The 13,328-nt window shown below is 50.6% G+C and overlaps 1 protein-coding gene across 3 annotated transcripts; it reads left to right on the plus strand.

The window, feature by feature from the left end:
- Positions 1 to 955: 955 nt before the first annotated feature.
- PLAUR (plasminogen activator, urokinase receptor) lies at positions 956 to 13,328 on the plus strand. 3 transcript variants are annotated; one of them, XM_036918265.2, is made up of 7 exons: positions 965 to 1,154; positions 2,859 to 2,969; positions 4,088 to 4,231; positions 9,724 to 9,876; positions 10,453 to 10,587; positions 11,795 to 11,941; positions 12,775 to 13,328. In XM_036918265.2, exons 1-7 carry the CDS (start codon positions 1,100 to 1,102, stop codon positions 13,026 to 13,028), a joined length of 999 nt encoding a protein of 332 aa, XP_036774160.2. In that variant the 5' UTR covers positions 965 to 1,099; the 3' UTR covers positions 13,029 to 13,328. The 3 variants fall into 3 exon arrangements, with proteins under 3 accessions (XP_057348912.1, XP_036774160.2, XP_036774162.2); XM_036918267.2 differs by lacking the exon at positions 965 to 1,154 and adding an exon at positions 2,417 to 2,560; XM_057492929.1 differs by lacking the exons at positions 11,795 to 11,941; positions 12,775 to 13,328 and adding an exon at positions 10,801 to 11,788 and having other exon boundaries at positions 956 to 1,154.

Below are 13,328 nucleotides of genomic sequence, written 5' to 3' on the forward strand. Positions count from 1 at the left end.
CTAGATCACCCCACCTAAGACTAACCACACTACACTTGTAACCTGGCACCTCCTCCAACCTGGTTTGTTACTCTCCATTTTACTTATCATTGCACGACAGCCACAGATTAAATAACACTTATTTACTCCCTGCTGTCACAGGGCAGAGACTTCCCTTTGTTTTCTGCCATGGCCCCAGCTCCTGGACCTGTGCCCAGCACAAAGTTGAAGGAATTTGTTGAACCCTCCTTGTGGGCCAGTGGCTTTTTCAGGCATTTCACCTGGTTTGACTGCTCTGATTGATCAGAAGCCTCCTGAAAGGGAAAGACTTTTTTATTTTTTTGTATTTTATTTTATTTTTAAAAAGAGAGCTCATTCTGAACCTTTACAAACACACAGAAGAAACAGAACGGCATATAAGTTACCCTGATGTAAGTGAGACAAATATTTTGCTAATTGGCCTTTTTCCTAAAGTACTTTAAATACAGACATTAGTGACATTCACCTCTAAATATTTCATTGAGCATTTGTAAAAAGTAAGAATAATTTTTCCCGCATAACCACAAAACCATTTCATACCAGCAGAATCTACCTCTTGGCTGAAGTGTTTTAAGGTAAATTAGAGACATTAATAGTATTTCACCCCCAAATGTTTCAGCGTGCATCTCTAAGTGATAGAACATTTTTTCCAGATAACCACAATACCGTTATTCCACCTGACAAAAGGAACACAAATCCTATTATTTAATAATAAATAAAAGCCACAGATTTCCCATGGGGACAAATTTAATCTCAGAAGTGAGGTCCCTCGCCCAAGGCGCCGGACCGTAGCAGGAAGAAGGAGAATTGAAATCTGCACCCGGCAGCCTGGAGACAGCTGTGACCACGGCCACATGAGTCAGAGCACAGCCAGCCCCCCTACTCTCGGCCGCGCCCTGGAAAGGGAAGTTTTTGAGGAGGGAAGATGACGTGGGGGAGGAGGGTGAGGCACACACGCATCTGGGGCTGACTCGCTCTTTGCAAAACTTCTGGGAGGAGCCCACGGGGCCACAAAATTGTCTTCTTTCCCCGGCCAGCCTGAAAGGTGCAGGGAGGTCCCGAACAGGAGCCGCTGCGCGATATGGGTCGCCTGCCACTGCTGTCCGTGCTGCTTCTGGCTCACGCGTGCGTTCCAGGTAGGGGCTGGCGCCCGACCACCTGCGCTGGCAGCCGGGTCTGATCGCGGGTAGGAGGGTGGAGAGAGCGGATTCAGGGTGTGATGAGTTGGAGGGGGAGGGCTCAGCCCCCAGTCCCGCCACTCAAACAATTGTCTTGCTATCTGCAGCCCGATGCTGCACAGCACCTAGTACACAGTAGGTGCTCAGGAAATAGTTGAGCGAAGGCATTTAACAGCAGCTACGTTTCAGTGGTGCACCCTTTACCCCTGGCGCTCTTCTAAGCACCTTCCTTGCGATTTCAAACTGGGAGCGTAGAACTATTTTACTCTCCTTGCACAGAGAAGGAACTGAGGCACAGAGAGGTTAAGTAACTGGTCCAGGTCATACAGCCAGGTATGGAATCAGTGGGCTTCCGATCGCGCAGGGGTGTCCCTGTTGGTTGCTCGCTGTCCCACGGGAAACAGGACAGCGCCTCATTTTACGAAAGGTCTAAAGAGAGGCCGAGCGCCGCAGAGCCGGGGGCTGGGGATCCAGGCCTGGCCCTCGAGGAGCCTTCCCCTTTCACTACTACTCGCCGACGCGGCACTCTCGCCTCACTTTCCTGAAAATGTACGGGAAAGGGTTGGAAAGGAGAGGAAGTTGGGAAGGAATTGAGTCAGGGAGGGGGTCACAGGGGAGGGTTTGCGGGGTGGCTCGGCAGTGAATAACCCGGAAAGCTCTCCGGACCGTTTGACGCCGAGAATGAGTAGCGGCTCCCAAGGCTTCCGAATTTGGGGTGGGAACAGGGAGATCTGGGAGGTCTACTGGGCAGGGACAAGCTTTGGGGCGGAGCTAACGGCGGGGCTAGAGCCTAAGAGGAACCGGTGGGCGGGGACATGGATTAAGGGCGGGGCTAGTGGGGGATGAGAGCCCTTCTGGGGCGGGGCTGGGGCGGGGATAGATTTCAGGGGCGGAGCCGGCAGGAGGGAGAGCACTTCAGGGGCGGGACTCAGGGAAGGATTTCAAGGGAGAGGCCTTCGAGGGCGGGGACAGCGGGCGGGGGGGAAGACTTCGGGGGCGGAGCTAGTGGATGGAGACCGGACCTCAGAGGTGGAGCAGGTGGGCGGGGAGAGAGACTAGGGGAGGAGCTAGTGGGCGGGAGAGAACTCCAGGGGAGGCGGCCTCCGGAGAGCTAGTGGGCGGAGTTAGAACTTAGGCCTGAACTGCGCGGGGATGGAGAGGCGGTGGAGGGGAGCAGAACGTGGAGGCGTCGGTGGGGGTGTTATGGGGGGCGCGGGGAACCCGAGTAGGACGTAAATCAGCTGCAGTCGGTGGGGACGGAACGTCCTTAGGAGAGCTGGCGAGGCGGAGTAGACCGAGGGCCGGAGCGGTGGGGAGAAGGACCTAAATGGGTGCAAGGCTAAACGCCCAGATGCACAGAGAAGGTGGGGATTGGACTTTCTCAGCACCGTGGGAAACGAGAGAGGGCAGGACTTTAGGGAAGGACTTGTGGGCGGGGATGGAACATTGAGTAGGGGGCGGAGATAGAACGGTGGGCTAGAGAGATCCTGGAAGTACCGCGGGCCGGAACCCAGAGTGGAAGCCGAAGGGCGGGCCTAGCTGGGAGCACGAGCCGGACTGGGGAGAGCGCAGGGCCTGAAGACTTGGTCCTGGTATTGGGGCATGAGATGCCGAGAGCGGGATCCCGGCGTGGAGCTGTAACAACCTCTCCTCTCCCCCCAGCCTCCTGGGGCCTGCAGTGCATGCTCTGTGGGAGTACTGGGAAATGCCACGTGCAAGAGTGTGCCCAAGGCCAGGACCTCTGCAGGACCACGGTCATGCGCATATGGGAAGGTGAGCTCCACTCTAGCGCGACAGGGCATACAGTGACCAGAAACATATCTTACCAGTAATCAGGGGAATGCAAACGAAAAAGACAGGGAGACCGCATTTCACACTCACTAGATGACAAACATTCAAGAATCTGACAATACCAGGGTGGATGAGGATGTGGAGCTGCGCACCCTGCTGGTAGGGGTGTGAATTGGTGCTTCTGCTGCACAGCAATGTGGCAATAACCAGTACAGATGAGGATTAGCACACCCTGCAGCCAGCAGTTAAGCCCCTAAATAGAAACCCCAAAGAACCCTGGCCACATGCACCCAGGGACACATGATGAGAATGTTTTTAGCAGTCATGTTCATATGGAAAATTGGAAACAACCTAAATCGGTCGTCAGCAGAGGAGAACATTACGGTATAACCACACGACCCAGGCCTCCTCAGCAGTTTGAACGAAGAAATTAGAGTTGTAGATGTTAACAAGGATACATGTCAGGTTGAGAGGAAAAAAAGCATGTTGCAGCATATGATACCTTTTAACATAAAGAGTATAAAACAATATGCCATAAGCAAATAAACAATACCCAAATATACAAATAAACCAGTAGTATATATCGTTATGCATGCCTATGTAGTGTGAGAATTACCTATACCAGTGTTTGCTTCTGGACAGGGCATAAGGGGAATGGGTTTGGGGGTGTCAGCAGGAGGCTTTAACTATATGTTTTAAAATTTGGTTTCTTTTTAAAAACATCTGAAACAAATCTAATAGCAAAATGCTAATATCTTATAAAGTGGGGTGATGAATACACAGCATTTATTACATCACTCTTGTGCTTTTTGGTAAGCTTGAAGCATATGCCTTTATAAATTCCTATTAGAGGCATCTCCCTGCTAAAATCCCCAGGCTGGGATGGGAAGGAGGGGTGGATGGATCCAGAAGGGAGGGAGTAAGCTCCCCGAGGGGGAGGAGGGGGAGGGGATAACTTTAGAAAAGACTGTTGGACCCAAACAAGAGGAAAGTCCTGGCAGGAATCAGCCCTGGGAGTGGAGGACCTTCTGACTAGAGGTCTCAGAGGCAGGTTGGGCCCAGGGGAGCTTCTGGGGTGACAAACATACATTCCTCACAAGGAGGTGAAGAGCTGGAGGTGGTGGAGAGGGGCTGTGCTCACCCGGAGAAGACCAACAGGACCATGAGCTATCGGATAGGCATGCAGATCATCAGCCTAACAGAGACCGTGTGTGAGTCAAACATGTGCAACCAGCCCAGACCTGGTGAGTGAAACATCCCCAACCCCAGCCCCAAACCATCCCAGCTCAGCCTCATCATCATCCTGCTTCTCCCCAGTCCTATGGCACACCAGCCCCAACTCCATGCCTTACCCCAGTGCCAACCCCAGCTCAATTCCTTCCTGATAGCAAACACATCTCCAGCCCAGCCTCCTCCCCACCCCCATTCCCAACTCAACCTCACCTCCAACTCCATCTCCAAAGTCATTTTACCCCCAGCACTCTCCAACTCAGACCTCTTCTTCTTCCAAACACCCGTCTAACCCCATCCCCAAATCAACCCCATCTCTTCTCAAGCTGTCCACAATCCCACCCTCAGCTGCAAACTCATCCCCCTCCATACGTATGTTTGTTTTATGGTGGTTCTATATAAGATGCCACACCTGCCCTTAAGAAGTTACATGCCCATACACCCACTCGAGGGGTAGGAGAGGGATCTCACTGATGTTTTGCCATCTAATTTTTTCCATGGGACAGGAGATGCTTCAGGCAATAGATGCTAAGGGACCAAGATACAAAGCCCAGAGAGACAGAGACTCAAAGTTCTTAAGGGAAGTCAAAAGAGGAGGGGATCATATCGACTGCAGTGAGCTTAGAAAGTTCCCTGAACAGATGGTCCTTGACTTGGCCAGTGAAAAAGAATGTGAAGAAACTTCCATAAGCCCTTTTGTTGAGCCTCATGGCTTTAGGCGCTAGTCAGTTTTAAGAAAAAGACTTAGAAAGGCTTTTTAGGGTCCTTGGAAAGGCTCAAATCCCCCCAGTTTCCACGGGAGGGGAAAGGAGGGGAGAAGTGGGTCCACACTGCATGATCAGGCAGAGGTTCCTCTTTCTGGCCCCGGTGGGGAAGGAAAGTGGCTAAGGCTAGCCAAGTCATAATGATGTCAGCAAGCAGAGCATCTGTGTTTGGTTTTTGTGTTTTTTTCTTCTTCATCCATCCTGATGCTGTTTGATCGTCATCCATCCTGACCTCAGACTTTCATCTGTGGCAGGGACTGAATCAGATGTTTATTTTCAAGGAAGTGACAAGAGAGAGGGCATTGCTTCCTCTCTGTTAGATGTGCTTAAGGGAAGCACTAATGATTAAGTAATACTTCTCATCAGAGATCATATTCAAAATATTTAACAGTATCGGTCAGAGAAAAAGGCATTGACTCATCAGAGCAGACGCCTGGAGGCCCCTTGCTGGGCCTGGTATTCTGCCTCTAGCTGACAGATCTTGAGGACAGGGGGATTCTAAAGAGTTGGACATGGTCAAGGGTCTACACCAGGGATCTTAGGGCAGCAGCTGCCAATTCAGTAACTTAATAACTGGTAAACCTATGTCAGGCCCATTGCTCACGCCATTTTACTCTGCTGTGGTGACTACAATAGCTGGTTCAACTACATCCTGTACTTATGTAATACTGGGGACACAGCAGTGACCAAGACAGCCTCAGGCCCTGCTCCCCCTGGGGCTCACCGTCCAGTGAGGGGCTGGGGAGTGGTGGTGGTGACAGACCCATCGCTAGATGGTGACCTCCCAGATTATTCAGAGCCACAACCCTTCAGCACCCGCAGAAGGGTCAGAGCTGTCACAGGGAAGCACAGTCTCAAATTTTCGGGGCTGAGATAGGGACAGCAGAGGCCAGAGTGATCAGAGGTGGGATGAATGAAGAAGAGGGCTTGGGGGACCCTAGAGGAGCCCACCTGATTCAGCCCAGGGAAGGTTTCCTGCAGGAAGCAACAGTTATGCTGGATCTGGAGCGATGAGTAGGAATCAGACTGTTGAAAAGACAGTGGAAAAGGTTTTCCAGACAGAAGGAGCAACAGATACAAAGGCCCATTGGTGGGTGAGGGTAGTATGGCTGGAGCAAGAAGATGGGGCAAGAGGAGTGGTGAAACTGGCAGGGTCGTATTACACAGCGCCTTCTAGGCTGTGGAGAGGAATGCAGGCTTCATCTGGGGACCAGTGGGAGGTCATGGAAGGGTGATTTTTTTTTTTTTTTTGCTTGTTTTTGTTTTTGGTCAGAAAAGAATTTTAAGCAGGGAGTGTCATGATCAGATTTCTATTTTTAAACAAATTAATTCTGACCACAGAGTAGAAGATAGATGGGAGGGGAGACTAACTTGGAGGTAGGTGAGGTAGTCCAGATAAAGAAGAGGGTGGCTGGATTGGAGTCAGCCCTGAAAATGAGAAGTGGGTGGATTTAAGAGCCAGTTAGCAGGTAGATGAGGAAGACTGAGGATGAATTAGATGTTGGGGGTGGGTTTGCAGTTCTGGTCTCGATGGAGTCACTTGTGTCAGACTAACCTACCCTTTCCCCCAATCCAACCGCCGATGACAGCTATAAAAGCTGGATAAATTATAAACAGTTCCTTGAAGTCAGTGGAAACAGCAAATGAAGAGAGGAACTTAAGGTGCTGTAGTCTTTGGAATAAGGGAAGCACAGAAGTTGAGCTCCACAGACAAGCCGGCTTTTTCCTCGAGTGCACTTTCCAAGTCACTGCTGTGGAGGGGAACCAGAACCCGAACCGAAGAGATCACTGCTAGACTGAGAAGATGGAAGCTGGAGTCTGGGGCTGGCAGAGCGTCTGAAAATTGGGAGGTAAAATCCTGGAATGCACTGAACCACAGAAAAGGAAGTCCCCAAATCTGCAAATTTTCTTCAAGTCATTGGCAAGCTGTACACGCACAGGGTGAGACTCCAAGAAACTCAGCAGAAAATAGTATCTGGGAAGCTACAGAACTAAGCAAGGATTCCAGCAGGCATGCGACGCTGGGGAGACTGAAGGCGCCCAGTGAGAGAGAGGGGCCTTGGTGAGCGCCGCCGGGCCTCTGAGACCATAGCCTAGGGGTGAGAGCAGAACTGAAATGGACCGACTTGAAAATGCCTACGTCTGACTTCAATAGGAAGGAAGCCTGACCCTCTTTGGAGGAAGATAAGATCATTTAAATTTTCATCTATGATGACTGACATCTAATAAAAACTTACCAAGTATCCTGAAAAAAAATAAACAGGACCAGTTGACCGGAAACCAAGAAAGAATCCAACCAAAGAAACAGACTTGTAATGATTCAGATTTTGGAGTATTAGGGTCCTTTCAAAAGCTACAATCACTGTATTCAAGGAAACAGAGGAAAGGATGAGTTTCAGCAGAAATATGGGATCTATTTTTTAAAAAGAGTCCAACAGGAAATATAGAAGAGTGGCTGAAATGACGAACCCAGGATGTTCTTAACAGAGACCAGGAGCAGTGAGCAACGGGGCTAAGGAACTAGAAGCAGAGCAGTAGAAGTATCCAGACCGACGCCTTGAGGTGCGGGATCGAGGAACCTGCGGCATTTCTGCCCTGGGGAACTGGCTGGGGCCGCCTCAGAGATGAGGGATTTGGGAGAAGGGGCAGTTCGGAGACAGTGGAGAAGATGGAGGGCTTCATTTGGGGCATGTAGAGCTTCAGGTGTTTGAGGGATAGACAGAGGCCTCCTGGAGGCAGATGGGGAGCTCAGAGAGAAGTTCTGCCCAGGGAGAGATTTGTGAGTTCCCAGCAGATAGGTGGAAATGAGACCACCTCAATGGATGACACCCCCACCGGAGAGGGTGTGTACCGGGAGAAGGGAAAGAGCCTCGGGCAGAACCCTGAGGGTCACCCACGGTTAGAAGAGTAACAGAAGAAGAAGACTTCACAAAGGAGACCCACGGGTGGTACGAGACGGTCATTTTGGTAATGACGGCGACTCGTGTTTTCATTTTCCTGGAAGTTCATGTGAGAAAGCGTGGGTTGTTGGGTGGCCTTGTAGACTTTTTTCTCTTTGTGGGGAGGGAAGATTTGGCTTTGGATGTAAACGATTCGCCTAATGACAGCTGCTGGCCTGCCAGCTGAGCCTTGGCTGAGACAGCCTTCTGCCTTACCAGAGACTTGGCCCAAACTCAGCTTGGGTGTCTGGGGTTAGGAAGGGGCGGCCGTGCCAGGCTGGGGAGTAGCGTGAGCCAGTGCCTGGGCAGAGAGGTGACTCTGGTGTTCCCAGGAAACAGTAACTCATTCACTTGGCCTGGACCGGGAGGTGCGTGTGAAAGGCAACGTCATCACAGATCAGTCAAAGGAAGCTTTGACCCCTGACCCAATTGTCAATTGCGGCATTACAGATTGCCCCCAAAGCTTAAAACTAAAATCAGCACGTATTATTTCACAAAGCTTCTGAAAGTGAAGAATCTGGGAGTGGCTTACCTAGTCATTCTAGGTCTTTCTGGAAGTTATAGTCAAGATGACATCTGGCCTGCAGTCATCTGAAGGCTCCCAAGGTATCATCAGTCGCATAGATGACCCGCCCCCATGGCTTCAGCAAAGGTCTCAAGGTTCCTCACCATATGGAGCTGGCTGTGGGGCAGCTTGAGTGTCCCTACAACGCGGCTGTTGGCTTCCCCCAGAGCAAGTGATCCGAGAGAAAGTCAGGAGGAAACTGCAATGTCTTTTATGGTCTAGCACAGAAGTCACACACCATCACTTCCACAATATCCTACTGATTGCACGGGTCAGCCCTATTCTTCATGGGAAGGGGCCACAAAAGGGCATGAATGACTACCAGGAAGCAGGGCTCACTGGGGGCATCTTGGAGACTGGCTACCTTCTACAAGGAACAATAGAAGAGCTTTAAGTAACTGTTCATTCATTCATTCATTTAACAAATACTTACTGAATATCATCTCCGGCCCTGGCCCTATGCTGGGTGATGTTGTGACACGGTAGTGACCAAGATAACCCTGACCCTACCCTTCTGGGGCTCAGAGTCCAGTAAGGGAAATAGACCTGTCCCCAGACAGGGACAACCCACAGTGGGAGGGCTGGGAATGGGGACCCCAGAGGGTTCTGTCCCCAGACAGGGACAACCCAGAGTGGGAGGGCTTCTTGGAGGAGGTAAAATTGGAGAAGATGCCGAAGAAGAAGTAGGGAGCAAGGGAAAGCGTTCTAGGCAAAGACGACAGCAGGTGGAAAAGCTGGATGTCAGTCAGCCTGTACATTTGGGGGCTGGGGGAGGTCATGTGCAGTAGTCTGAGGGGCTAGTGGAGGGAGATGAGGCAAGAGAGGCAGCCGGAATCTAGTCTTTGATGGACCTTGAACGCCATGCTGAGGATCTTGGATTTTATTCTGAAGGCACCCGGGAGCCATGGAGGGGTTTTGAGCAGAGGAGAGGCAGGGTCAACTTTGAGTATTAGGAACATCCTTCTAGGGCCAAGTGGGGTTACACTGGGTAGGGTTGGGTGGGGGAAGAATGGAAACTGGGAAGCCAGGGGAGAAGCTGGCATTGAAGGAGGTCTGACCTGGTTATGGGACTGGAAAAGGGGATGGATCTAAAAACACTCAGGAAGAAAGAGAAACAGGACTTGCTGATTGGCTAAAGGGTGGGCTAAGGAAGAATTGATGCTGAGGGGAGTCCTCAAGGAAGCTTGATCTCCAGGGCTCTCCTATGGAGTCTCACCCTTCTGCCCCTCCCCAAACAGGCCGGGCCCCCGTCTTTCCCCGAAGCCGCTACCTCGAATGTGTGTCCTGTGCCTCATCAGACCTGAGCTGTGAGAGGGGTCTGGACCAGAGCCTGCAGTGCCGCAACCCTGGAGAACAGTGCCTGGAGGTGGTGACCCACCAGAACCTGCAAGGTGAGCCCCAGTGCTCAGCAAGTCCTCTTCCCTGCTTTGCTCCTCCACAAGGCTGCATTGAACAACCCCAAAATAACAGGGATTTAAGTAAGGTAGGAAGTTTGTTCTCTCACACACAAAATGTCCAGTGATAGGAAGTCCAGGTCTACTAAGCCACTTCCACAGTCACCAGGAACCCAGATGTCTTCTCATTTCTTACATATTGCTTCAATTTTTAAGACTGCCTCATAGTCCAAGAGGGCTGCCAGAGCTCCAGAGCTCATGTCCAACTTACAAGAAGGAGGAAAGCGAAAAGAAAGGGCAGAAAAGAGGCATGCCTCCTTTTGCAAGGTTCTCTTTTGTGGAAGTCCCGTAAAATCTTTCTCCTTTATGACATTGGCCTGAACTTAGCCACATGACTATACCTATAGAGACTGGAAAATATGTGTTTTGTCTAGATACATAGCTGTCCCAAATAAAATGAGAGTCCTATAATGAAAAGTGAAGCGGAAAGTGGATGGATGACTGATAGGTGGGCAAATCCAGTCTCGGCCCCTTATCAACAATCTGACCTCTCCCCTCCTCTGCCCCCGACAGAGAGTCCAGGCGATGAGCACCACTCCCGAGGCTGTGGCAACCTTCCTGGCTGTCCAGGCCCCATCGGCTTCCACAACAACCACAGCTTCCACTTCCTGCAGTGCTGCAACACCACCAAATGCAACCGGGGCCCAGGTAAGGGGCAGGAGACCTGATGTGAGGCCTGGGTTGGAAGCAGGGAGGTGCATTCAGGCTGACTGCCACCTACTCACAAGCAAACCCCTCCTCTGGAAAAATGGACTTAGCTAGCCCTTTCTCAAAGACAGATTTATGGGAATTCAATGAGACTACCAAACCTTTGCCAAGACCCACGCTTTATGCTTCCTACATCCCATTGCACCCTTCCAGTGCTCCGCACTCTGGCCCAAGCCACCAGGACCTCTTGCCTAGATTGTTGCTGTAACCTCCTCCCTGGTCCACCTGCTTCTGCTCCTGCCATCCTACAACCAATGTTCAACACGGCAGCAAGTGTGATTTTTTTTTTTAATGCCAGTCAGATCATGTCACTGTCCCTCCTCAAGCACTCTGATGACTTCCCCTTGCTCTTAGAATAAAACCCAAAGGCCATACTATGCCCTGTATAATCAGGAATCTGTCTGCCTCATGGTCTTTATTTGTTTCTGCAGCTGCAAACTCCATCCTGCCTCATGGCCTTTGCACATGCAGTACCCTCCACCAGGAACATGTCTCTCCCAATAGTTCACCCCGCTGGCCAAGTCTCATTCGTTAGGTCTCAGCTTTGAAGTATGGTCCTCAGGGAAACTTTCCCTGTCCCTCCCCTCCAGCGGGACCTAGATCTTTAGTGTTATTCTGTCTCTGTAATCAGTACTGTCCAACAGAACTTTCTACAGTGATGGAAATGTTTTATATCTGTGCTCTCCAACATGGTAGCCATGACCACAGATGGCTTTTGAGCTCTTGACATGAGCACTGAAGTTTTGAATTTGAACTAGTATTTAATATTGATGAATTTCTATGTAAATGTAAATGACCACATGTGGCTTGTGGCTGCTGTGGGACGACGTAGCTCTACATTGTTAAGTTCCGTGAAGACAGGGACTGTTTCCTCTTACACAGCCGCTTACCCAGTGCCTGGTCAGATAGGGGCTCAGGGGGAGCTGGGAGTTGAGAATTCTCTCCTGGGCCCTAGAGAAGCTCCCTGGAAAGAGAGTGCCATTCAGAGGCCTGACCACAAGGTGGCTCCACGACACCTCAGGCTGGGACCTGAGCCCCGGTCGGTAATGAAGGCAAGGAAGAAAGCCTGCCGCCTCTCTAACCCCCTGCCCGGACCCTCACCCTCCTACTCATTTCCTTGTTTCTCTGTCACTTGTCTTCTCCCAAGTCCTGGAGCTTCAAAACCTGCCCCTGAACGGCTTCCAGTGTTACAGCTGTGAGGGCAACAGCACCCACGGATGTTCCTCCGAGGAGACTTCCCTAGTCGCCTGCCGAGGCCCCATGAATCAATGTCTGGAAGCCACAGGCACCCATGGTGAGCCCTTTAGGAGGCTGGGAAAGGATACTTTGGGGGAGCGGCTTAGAGGGTCTGCAGGCTTCTGGTTAAGCTGGACCTAATTGAGATGGACCTTCCTGTGGAAAAGAAAAGAGACTGGATTCAGGAGGGTGCCAAGTATAGTAAGGAATGGGGATCTGGGAATTAGGGAATGGATATTCCAGCAACAGAAATGTGGACTTCTTTGGGGTTGTGACTTCCTGTGGACATCACGGGCTTCCATCCTGAGAGTCCTGGGAAAATCGGTCTATTCCAGTGGATCTCAAACTTTCTGGTCTCAAAATTCCTTCATGCTCTTAAAAACTGTATGTCAGTTATATCTATAGATATTTACCACATTAGAAATTAAAATTTTTGAAGATGTATTTATTAACTCATTCTGAAATAACAATTCAAAATTTATTCCATGTGAACCTAACATATTTTTATGAAAAAAAAAAACCAAACATTTTCCAAAATGAAGAAATTTAACAAGAGGATTGGCATTGTTCTTCCGTTTTGCAATTCTCTCTAATGTCTGGCTGAATAGAAAACAGCTGGATCCTCATCTGCTTCTGCATTCAGTGTATTGCAAGATCACACGTCCTGGGGTTTCTGGAAAACCTCACTATACTTATGAGAACAAAGAGGCCAAAGGGTGTTTTAGCATTATTATGAGACTAATTTTGATGTCGCAGATCCCCTGGAAGTGTCCGACGGACCCTCGGGTCAGAACTGCTGCTTTCTTTAGGTGGCATCTCATGTCACCCAGTGAGACTTGCAGGCCTGGGCCTGAGGGCTGGGGGCCTCACACAGCTTCTCTCTCTCCTCAGGGCTGGGGGACCCAAACTACACAGTCAAAGGCTGTGCAACTGCCTCGTGGTGCGAAGGCCTCCACGTGGCTGAAGCCTTCCGCCTGACTCATGTCAACGTCTCGTGCTGTAGTGGAAATGGCTGTAACCACCCAGTCGTGGACAGCCAGCACCACGCGGGTGGTGCCCCTGCACCTGGCCCTGCCCACCTCAGCCTCACCATCACCCTGCTTATGACTGCCAAACTGTGGGGAGGCACTCTCCTCTGGACCTGACCCCTGCACTCCCCGTGCCCTGGCTGGATCCAGGGGACCCTTTCGTCCTTCCCTTGGCTCCCAGTCCTGCAGACTTGCTGTGTGACTTCAGGCCAGTGTGCTGCCCTCTCTGGGCCTCCGTTTCCCTAACTGTCAAAATGCGTATCTCTCAGAGTTGTGAGAACCAGAGGAAGAAAAATGGAGAAAGGCTGCAGGCCAGCAAGAGAGCTCTTGTTATTAATATTGTTGCCGCTATTGTTATTGTTAATATTTGTTTTATTTAATATTTTATACCTAAATAAAGATTTTTGTACCAGTGAA

The sequence above is a fragment of the Manis pentadactyla genome, chromosome 15, assembly GCF_030020395.1.
Source record: "Manis pentadactyla isolate mManPen7 chromosome 15, mManPen7.hap1, whole genome shotgun sequence".
Taxonomy (NCBI): domain Eukaryota; kingdom Metazoa; phylum Chordata; class Mammalia; order Pholidota; family Manidae; genus Manis; species Manis pentadactyla.

Coding starts and splice junctions, on each gene's coding strand:
- PLAUR (XM_036918265.2), top strand. CDS start 1,100: ATGGGTCGCCTGCCACTGCTGTCCGTGCTGCTTCTGGCTCACGCGTGC. Junction 1,155..2,858: donor GGCTCACGCGTGCGTTCCAG/GTAGGGGCTGGC, acceptor CTCTCCCCCCAG/CCTCCTGGGGCCTGCAGTGC. Junction 11,942..12,774: donor GGAAGCCACAGGCACCCATG/GTGAGCCCTTTA, acceptor CTCTCTCCTCAG/GGCTGGGGGACCCAAACTAC.